Genomic DNA, 10,567 nt, shown 5'->3' on the forward strand with positions numbered 1-10,567 from the left:
AAAAAAGTTGCGATTTCAAAGGCTCAGTGGTGACATGCTTCTTCTTTCAGGCACTTGTGGCTATGGATCTCATTTCACCTCTCTCGTGACCCATTGTTCATCTGTTTGTTTGTTCTTTCTTTCTTTCTGTTTGTGTACCCAGGCAGCCCATTGAGTAACTTCTTTGACGTAATTAAACAACTTTTTTCAGACGAGAAGAACAATGGGCAGGTAGCTCATCCGCCAGCTACGCCAACCAAACATGGCACAAACAGCAAGCGGAATGATTCTGATACTATTGACTATGGTTCTAGAGGAGACTCTAAATTTCCAGCTGGGAAAGAGAAGGCAAAGATGGTGCCAAGTAATGGGACACAGGACCAACCTTAAATCCATTTAGAATTAGTCCCATGTTCTAAAAGGATGTAAATAACAGACTACTTCGGTACAATGTCCATAGACAGATTTTGTATGGCGGAATGATTATATATAAACTGAGGATTAGCACGTGCAAGCCCCCTCTACAACATTTGTTTCCCTGTTTTTGCTGCTCTCGTTTTATGATGACCTGATTTATTTCCACTCTGCTGCCAGGAATTATCCAGAAAACTTGTTAAATCCCATCTGGTGAACCCTGCGGCTGCGGACATTTGTCGAAGGAGAGGCAGCTGATATCTTGGTGCATGTGGGAACCTGGCGCCCTTTTGACGCTTAACACTTGACCAATCTGGATCTGCTGCGTCCCAGGAAAAGGAACGGAAACCCTGGGAGAGACTGACACCCTTCAGCAGCAGATTGTCCATCAGAGAGGGGATGTGGTGGGGTGGGGGGGGGGGAATTGAACGGCACCACATGGCAACATGAGCTCCGGCAGCTACAGTGGACACTTTCTTTGTTGAAACAGGACTTTGGTGAGACTGCTGCTGATGGGTAAGAGATCGGGGGGGGGGGGGTCAGACAACACCGCAGCAACGAACTAAAGCACGTACAAGTGTAACAAACACGCCACCTTGTACTTCCCCTACTCTCTGTATAGATTCTGTTTGTCTAGTTGTGACACCTTGTTTAGCTGTAGAAAAAAACAGATTCAAACACTGTGTTGCCAGTTATAAGTTTGTCAGTATTATTTATTTTCAGGGTAATATATATGTGTATATATATATATTTTATTCATTTCACAAGGGCACCATGTTCGACTGAACCGTGTTGCTGGTTTACTATCATGGGGGTTTGATCACCCACTGCTGTAAAAGGCTACATTTATTGTGGACATTTTATATATATTTTTTCCCCCTTTCTGATCTTATTTATTGAATCCCAGTAATTTATCAGCAGAACGTCTAGATGTATGAATGTTGTCTTTCATTGTGAATGACTTATAGAGGCAACACTTACTGTATTAAAGGAAAAAAAATATTTTGTCCAATTTATCAGAGCTCTGTGAACAATATTAACTTATTCTGTCCCGATTCAAGGAACTTGTAGTATATGTTTAAAAAAAACAAACAGTACTTTAAGAATGTAGAATAGCAGTAGTGTCTGAAATGATTACCTTATATTGCTATTTGTTAGTTTCATATCAGTGTGCGTGTTCCACAGGTAAAATTATTGGACCAGTTCTTGTACATAAGTAAATCAACAATGGACTCTGAACCACTGGAGGTTACTGTTATTGAATTTATCTTGTATAACTGTGTGCATGTCAGACAAGGTTTTTTCTTTGCATGATGTTGCTGTAATTGTTCCCATTATGCTCTGTCCTCTTTCTTGCTCTCCTATGTGCACAAACTAATGCTTCCTTACACCGTACCTCTGCAAAATGGCTGGACTACAACATGGACGGTACAAGCAGGAAGGGGAAGAAATAAAGCAATACTTATATTGATATCCTTCCTATTTTGTACTTTGGAGAAAAAAAAAATTACTTATTTAACAGACCAACTATCAAATGTACCCACCCACCCCCCTCCCCCTTGTAATATAACTGGGAGCAACTTCAGTGCAAGATCAATAAATTCATTCAATTCCAATAATTTTGTGTGCTGGTGTTTTGCGGGTGGCCACTAGATGGCAGAATTCCTTTATCGTCCTGTGTACTGGTCCAGGTGAGATAAAATGCCACCTACTGAAGAATTTCTGCATATCAAAACCGAAGACTGTTTAGTGCCCGGAACAGTTTAGAAAGTTTACAAAGTTTTAATCATGTAGCACAAACACACTAATTCTGATCATTTGTAATTTTAGCAAGAAGAAACATTGCTACTGGGATTAAAGATGGGCTGAAGGTGAAATTACATTTTTTTTAAATCTAAAACCTCAGCACTAGCACTGTCCTCAGGTCTAAGGCCTGAGACTTGGCCTGGGGTCGTTCCTGGTCGAGATCCGAGACTGGTTGTATGTTATAAATAAATGGGTTTAATGCTGACTTGTAACTGTTTCTGGCAGATAATTTTACACAGCACAATGCTAGTTGAAAATGTGATTTTTTTTTAATGTATTTAATTGATTTATGGTTTGCCCAATAATTTACTTCTATCTCCAGGCTCCAAAGAGACATTTTTGTTTTGCCCATTTGGCCAGTGAGACTACACAATGAAGTCTGCTTTCAGCTTCACATCCACACACGTTGTGTAACTCCAGTGCGAAGCTGGCTGAATTGAACTTGGGCATGGGTTGTGAGTTCAGCTCCAGGAAGTACTGCTTCAGCCTTAGGCCTCCGCAGTTTAACTGCAACTAGTGTGAAGCAACAGTAAAGAAGTTTCCTGGCAGGCCTATATTTTTTCACCCTTACGGATTCTTCTTGCTCTGTGAAGAGAGAAAATGGGACGTGATGACTAAATACACACATTTATCCATTTAGGGGTTGTATTGACATCACATGCATCAATATCTGTTCACAATCGCAGAATATCTACGTACCATGGTATATGCCATGAAGTTCTCCCGTCCAAATAAAACGACTATTGTTTCCTTAGATGTTGAAAGTACTTTCATGTTACATGATCCATCCTGTAGTAAAGTCCAAATTTTGCCTTTAAACAAGAATAGTGGTGATCAATAGAGGGTGATGTTGGCCCATGGTAATTCGTTCCTGCAGTACAGGCTTCTCATTTCATAACTCTTCCATTTTCACTACTACCTTACTTGCTAATATTTCTCTCTGTCAGTATCTTATACTGTTTCTATGCAGTAATTTCCACGTCATCCCTTTCTGTTTTAAATCATACACCTTTTCCAGACCTCCCAGCAAGTCCTCTAAATCATGGACAAAACATTGGCCCGGAATTCACTCTTATCACCCTTTTGAAACTGACCGCAACTTCAGGATGTAGCGCATGCGCATCCTAACGCAGAAATCCTGAAGTTGTGGTCAGCCATTCACTGCTCCGACACTGGCTGTGCTGTGGACCCCCCCTCCCCCATAGCCGACAATCAGTGTAATCAGGGAAATCAGTAAAACTGCCGAAAACTTGGGCTTTTCCGCAGTAATATCGCTGTTAAATACCCCATTAAAAGTTAGACCTTGTTGGATTAGGTGTAACTGGGGTTTTAACAACATATTGACTGCTAAACAAACGTTATGGCCCTGAAAAACTGATTTTAATTTTGTGGAGTGTCAAATTTCTCCATTCGAATAAAAATTACAATTTTTAAGAAACTTTAAAAGAATTATATATTTTTTAAGTTTCTTCATGTTTATTTCAGGTTTACCTTTTCCCCACGTGAGGGCCCCAACCTTTGTTTTGCTCTCTCTAACATTTTTAAAAAGCAGAATAAAAGCAGCTTCTTCACATCCTGGTTCCCTGTCTGTGAGAATTCTGCATTGTGATTGGTTGCTTAAACAGCTTGTTGAGGTCACAGCAGTTCGCGCTTTGGAATTCCCACTAAACTATTGACTTCAACGGAAGCAAAAATCAGGAGAGGTGTTTAACGGGTAGCCGAGCATTTTACACTGTTGACCAAAAGTCAAAATTACCCCCACTGTGTCCAGTTCTGGCTGCTTTATCTTAGGAAAAATATTAAGGCCATGGAGAGAGTGTAGAAGTGGTGAACTGAGGGACAAAGAGGCTTTGGTTATTGGGAGAGATTAGAGAAGCATTAGAAAGAAGATTAACAGGAGCTCTAATAGAAGTATTCAAAATTATGAGTTTTAATAAGGTAAATGGGGAAAAACTATTTCCACTGATCAGTCTCTCTGCAAGAGCACTTCAGCTAGTCCCACTTGCCCACCCTTTCCCTGTAGCGCTGTAAAAAAATTTCCTTCAGGTACTTGTCCAACTCCCTTTTGAAAGCCACAATTGAGTCTGCCTCCACCACCCTTTCAGGCAGTGCATTCCAGATCCTAACCACTCGCTGCGTAAAAATGTTTTTCCTCACGTCGCCTTTGGTTCTTCTGCCAATCACCTTAAATTTGTGTCCTCTGGTTCTCAACCCTTCCGCCAATGGGAACAGTTTCTCTCTATCTACTCTGTCTAGACCCCTCATGATTTTGAACACCTCTATCAAATCTCCTCTCAACCTTCTCTGCTCTAAGGAGAACAACCACCCCCCCCCCCCCCCGCCCAGCTTCTCCAGTCTATCCATGTAACTGAAGTCGCTCATCCCTGGAACCATTCTTGTAAATCTTTTCTGCATCCACTTTAAGGCCTTCACATCCTTCCTAAAGTGCAGTGCCCAGAATTGGACACAATACTCCAGTTGATGTTCATCATAACATCCTTGCTTTTGTAACCTGTGCCTCTATTTATGAAGCCCAGGATCCCATATGGATGTTTTAACTGCTTTCTCAACCTGCCCTGCCACCTTCAACGATTTGTGCACATATACCCCCAGATCTCTCCGATCATGCACCCCCTAAATTCTAAATTGTAAACTAGAGGGCGTAAATTTGCATGCAGAATAGGTGCGTAATTGGCAAATAAATTTCAATATAGATAAGTGTGAGGTGGTGCATTTTGGTAAGAAGAATAAGGTGGCCACATACTCTTTGGAAAATAAGAGTCTAAATGGGGTAGAGGAGCAGAGGGATTTTGGGGTGCAGACACACAAATTACTAAAAGTAACGACACAGGTTAATAAGACCGTCAAAAAGCAAACAAAGCACACGGGTTCATTACAAGAGGGATAGAATTGAAAAGCAGTGAGGTTATGTTAAATTTGTATAGAACCTTGGATAAACCACACTTGGAGTACTGTGCAGAGTTCCGGTCATCATATAAAAAGGATATCGAGGCACTGGAGAAGGTGCAAAAAAAGATTTACAAGGATGATACAAGAGCTGAGAGGTTATACCTATCAGGAAAGATTGAACAGGCTGGGGCTCTTTTCTCTTGAAAAACGAAGGCTGAGGGGTGACCTGATAGAGGTGTTTAAGATTATGAAAGGGTTTGATAGGGTAGACATAGCGGAGATGTTTCCACTTGTGGGAGGGACCAGAACTAGGGGCCATTAATATAAGATAGTCACTAATAAACCCAGTAGGGAATTCAGGAGAAAGGAATACAAATATGTATTAATAGGTTTCGATGAAGTAGAGTAGGAAAAGGCTGGGCCAGATGGCCTGTTTCTGTGCTGTACATTCTGTGAATTCTATGTCAACTTCAGATCATCAGCAAAGTAACAAACGGAGAAGTTATGAAAACATTTTATGCTAGGGGTTGTTAGGAGATGGAGTGTCCTACCAGAAACAGCAGTTTAAGCTGAATTCATCATAACTTTAAAAAGGGAAGTGTTTGAAAAGGAAAACATTAAAAGAATGTGGGGAAAGGTCAGGGGAATGGGACTAAGTGGATAGCTCTTTGAGAGTCAGCACAGGCACAAGGGGCTGAATAGTCTTAAAACGTATTGTCCCAAAATCGATCAGCTAGGATTTGCCCCAAATATGTGTTGATAAATAATTATTGTTGGTTATTTCGGCAATATTAAATGACAAAGTGAGTGGATATGGGAAGGTGGGGTGTCATTGCAGTAATTTATTTGGCACAACATGTAGGCAAAGCATTCATGATTGCCACTTGGTCCTATGTTCACACTAGTGAATCTCCTGTGGCATTGCTCTCTATTAGTTGGAGGATAGGGTATGTCTCTTAGCTGTATTTGTTGTGTTTATGTTGTTGTTTTAGCTCTCTTGTCATTCCCCCACCCCCCAGTTATCTGAGTTTGAGGCCAGCAAAGACATGGTGTGCAGATTGCATTGCCTTTGTAATTATCATTTCTGTGAACATGTTGTGGATGTGAGGTGGTATTGTCTGATCTGTGGTGTTGGCATCAGGTTATCCCCTGTAGATTTTGTGTGCTCTTGTGTGATTTTTATAATTGGCCTTGTGTGAATCTGGTGCCTGATGAGCTGGTATCCCGGCCTGAAATGTAATTGCTATTGTGTAATTTGATGATTCTGGAGGCAGGTTCAGTGGCAGAACTTTACATATTGTCTGATAGATTCTGATGCTGGAATTCTGAGCAGATGGTAATTGTGCCATAATCCTGAAAATGGTTGGGGTATTATTTTGGGGAAAAAATAACCTTTAAATTGTCTTAAATTATCTTACGCCTTTGTGTTTAGATTATTATTGAGTTTAAAGAAGGTGCCCGTAAGTGGCACTATAACCTCAGCGGCCCTATACAAGTTAGGTGCCTTCCTACTACCCCCGAACTCCGGCAGTGTCGGCACTAGAGAGCATTGCCAGACGTGATCCCAGGATAACTGAACAATGCCAGGGCTAGTGTCTCTAAGAAAGGGTGGGAAGTTGGATGGGGTGTAGTGTCTCTGAGTTTCCCAAAGGGGTAAAATGCCTGTGGGACGAGGGGGGATATGGAATAGTGACTGTTGAGGTAACTTTTGGGGATGTGTTGATATGGTTGGTCGTTTGGAAATCCAAATGTTATTTTATTTTTTATAGATTACAAATTTGTCATTTGTAAAGGGAAAAAAATTACTTAAAATTAACCGGAGTGCACAATTTTTGTGCACCATTTCAGAAATTTCTGGGGAGCCTGACCCCAGAACCTCCCCATAATCCCACCCTCTCCCCCTGCCCCCTCACTCCAGAATGCATTACCAATTTTGTGCCTTCGCCATTTGCATTTCCTCCTGTGGGCTTTCTGATCTGTTTTTCTTTCCTGCAATACAAGTGAAGGAATGTTGGGTAGTCACACACCTTAAGTTACAAAGGAACGTCACATGTCAAAGGCTTATACTCGGGGGTGATCTCAAGTTGTCCGATTGTTGGGACTGCACCAACTGTTTTGAAGCTTTTGGTCAGCAGTTGTTACTTTTCAAGGTTGGCATAAATGAACACTAGACTTGGATTCATAACTTAAACATCTTGACCTTTACCCAATTAAGGATTTCCAGGTTACTGCAAGGAAAATGAGGTGACCATGAGCATATACTTTGTCTATTGATAATGTCGTTGATGCCAACTTTATTGGAATAAGAATCACCTGACTGACGGGGGGTTTTGTTCTGTGCTACTGATGTTTTGATGGGTTAAGGAATTTCTTCTATGGGCAGAGGAGGCTGGGTAATATAGCTGGGATTATGCGAATATGATAAATGTTTGTAATCACTCAAATTTGTGAGAACATAAATATATTCAGTGGAAGTTCCCTCCCCATTTATGATGAAATTAGAACTTGTAATTTAATTCTTATTTCCTTCGGTGCAGAGAAAGCTTAAACCATGTGGAGTGCAACTACCTTGCATCGCTTATCTTAATTTGGTTTTGGAAATAATTTTTTTCAATTTATTCATGTGCTGTAAATTCATTCATTCATTCCCTTTCACATATTTCTACTAATTTAATTATTTCTGACACCTTTGCTCTACAACAAGGTACCAGATGGAGCTGTCGATTATCTACTAAATTCTCAGTGATGTTGTTAAGCCTCTGGCCAGCGCAATTTAAATTGGGAAATAAAATAGAAGGAATAGCTGCTGGTAAAATAGAAGATGAAATTAAGTTTTATATCATTGACCTCCTTCCCCCCCCCCCACCATCCTTATTATGAATTTTTAATTTTCCTTATTGAATATTTTTCTTGCATGTTTAGCTACAGAAGAAAGTCGAGAGTTTGGGACGTTTTCCCTCCCAGACTATCATGAGCTCAGACATTCGTCTCCCTTTGATTAGGTGTTTGGGTGTGTGTTCAAGCTGTTATGGTGGGTATGGGTTCATTACAGCCCTTTAAAACTAAACTTGCCAAATTCCTGAATGAAACAGATGGACATTTCCAGTTATAAAAAGTAAGTCGCTAGTTAGCTGGGATTTTGAGGATTTATGGACTATTGTGGTTTTCTGAGGCTTTGGTCGATTGCCTTAGGGAGCTAGAGAGGAATTTCCCTGCATGCTAAACAACAACAACAAAACAACAACTTGTATTTATATAGCGCCTTTAATGTAGTAAAACATCCCAAGGCGCTGCACAGGAGTGTTATAAGACGAACAAATTTGACACCGAGCCACATAAGGATAAATTAGGGCAGGTGACCAAAAGCTTGGTCAAAGGGGTAGGTTTTAAGGAGCGTCTTAAAGGAGGAAAAAGAGGTAGCGAGACGGAGAGGTTTAGGTAGGGAATTCCAGAGCTTAGGGCCTAGGCACCAGAAGGCACGGCCCCCAATGGTTGAGTGATTATAATCAGGGATGCTCAAGAGGGCAGAATTAGAGGAGCGCAGATATCTCGGGGGGGGTGTTGTGGGGCTGAAGGAGATTACAGAGATAGGAAGGGGCGAGGCCACGGAGGGATTTGAAAACAAGGATGAGAATGTTGAAATCGAGGCGCTGCTTAACCGGGAGCCAATGTAGGTCAGGAAAATCTGCAGATTATAGACAGAGCCAAGCAGTCTCAACCAACCAATCAGAGCAAAGCTCTGTAGCCCTATCACACGCAGTCAAGAATGGTGGTGGATAACCAGGCAAGTAACAGGAGGAGGCGCCATCAACATCCCCATCCTCAACCATGCTAGTGGCCAGCACGCAGGCCAGAGACAAAGCTGACGGGTTTGCAAGCACCATCAGCCCAAAGTGCTGAATGCATGATCTTACTCATCCTCCTCTCAAGCTCTCCACCATTATAAATGCTAGTTACAGGAATGTCATGACCACAGTGAGAGAGTTCAATCAGTGGCCTGGTGTGGCAATATGGTGCTGACATCACAATCTCCCATGGCAAGAGCCGAGTGCCTCCCCATGGGACGTGAGGTGTTTCAGGGTGGTGATTCCTCATCCAGTGGCCTGCTTCTCATGGACCACTTTCTTCTGCAACAAGATTGAATAAATTAGGTCTGGCAGTTGAGGAGTGTATGCTAAGTGTCATTGGAGAGCTGAAGTCAGAGATATGGTGGTATCACCTTGTTGAAGTGAAGGAAGGGGTTTTAGGGTTGTGCATGCAAGTAATTGCTGAGAGGAGATAGGTACCCATACTGTGAGATAACATGTTAGTAACCACCCCACCCCCCACCTCCTTAACCAGAGTGCATTGTGAAGGGTTAGCTGTCCAACTGTTACTTGTAGAGGGTGAAGAGTATGCTGGTGCCTTTCCTGCCCTGGTCAGGTCCTCAAACTCTTTGCAGCACTGGCCAGCAGTCCGGAGGGTGAGAGTTGGCTCTCGGTGTCAGTGTCACCTTCCTCCATGTAGCACGAGTGGACCTTTTTGGTAGGTTTCTTGCCACAGACTAGTTTCTCCTCTCTCCGTCTATTACACTACCTTCCATCACCTGCCTTATCTATCCCATACACTAGCTCAAAGACTTTCACCTGGCGGGGTGGTGATCTAGATTTTGGAGATGAGGATATTACATCAAGTGAGTAACTGAGCAGGAGGGAGCCAGAAGAACGGGGAGTAGACGAGGACTCGGCTATTTCCCAATAGAGGTTCTGGAGATACCTTTCCTTGGCTGAGGTGGAAATGGACTATGATCTTGTGGATCCTGCTATGAAAAGAAGGATGTTCAATGAACATTACAACTATGTGCAGGACTTGGTCTGTTCTCTCAGGTAGCCCCTCGGAGGTCTATTCAAAGAGCACGTGGGGGTGGAGGGGCAGACTGCCCAGGGAGTTGCACAAAGGGTGCGGCCCACAGCGGGTTCCTCTCGGCTGTTGTAAGACGAGTGCCACCTCAGTCCCCAGAGCCTCTTGTACCAGAGCAACTGCCAACTACCTCTCACAACACTTGCCCTCAGGTGGCACCTAGACACAGCACCAGGGTAGGTGTTAGAAAAACATGTGTAGGCACCCAGGGGAAATGATGATAAGATGTAGCTTGGAACACTTACTGTAAAATAAAAATGATGTTGCACTTTGACTTGGCTAAGCTGCTCAAAGATGGGCGTTGTCAGTTACATTTTCTAATGGTGGGGTTGGGAAATAGGCAGTTGTAGGCTTTGGTGGCTCCTTCCATATTTCTTACTCCTTTACTTCACCTAACTCAGCCTGCTTCTACCATCGGCTGACATACCACTATAGTCCCCTTATCACTATACCCTTGTTCCTACTGCGACAATTACCTTTTATTTCTGGTCATTGTCTTGTCGCCTTTCATGATATTAATCTCTCCATTGCCTTACCACTGAGTAGCTATCTCCTCCTC

The 10,567-nt window shown here is 42.4% G+C and overlaps 1 protein-coding gene across 11 annotated transcripts in view; it reads left to right on the plus strand.

The window, feature by feature from the left end:
- LOC147107033 (serine/threonine-protein kinase BRSK2) overlaps nt 1–3,423 on the plus strand; it is a 1,115,513-nt gene extending 1,112,090 nt beyond the window's left edge. For 2 of the 11 annotated variants that reach the window (XM_086008033.1, XM_086008034.1), the window contains one exon: nt 143–3,401. In XM_086008033.1, coding sequence (XP_085864159.1) covers nt 143–369 — 227 coding nt within the window. In that variant the 3' untranslated portion in view covers nt 370–3,401. Of the gene's footprint in view, nt 1–142 lie in introns of all 11 variants that reach the window. The other 9 variants (XM_086008028.1, XM_086008027.1, XM_086008038.1 and 6 more) reach the window with 9 other exon arrangements.
- The last annotated feature ends 7,144 nt before the right edge of the window (nt 3,424–10,567 follow it).

Source organism: Somniosus microcephalus, chromosome 15 (genome assembly GCF_052327205.1).
Source record: "Somniosus microcephalus isolate GS21.2 chromosome 15, FLI_Smic_1.0, whole genome shotgun sequence".
Lineage (NCBI taxonomy): Eukaryota > Metazoa > Chordata > Chondrichthyes > Squaliformes > Somniosidae > Somniosus > Somniosus microcephalus.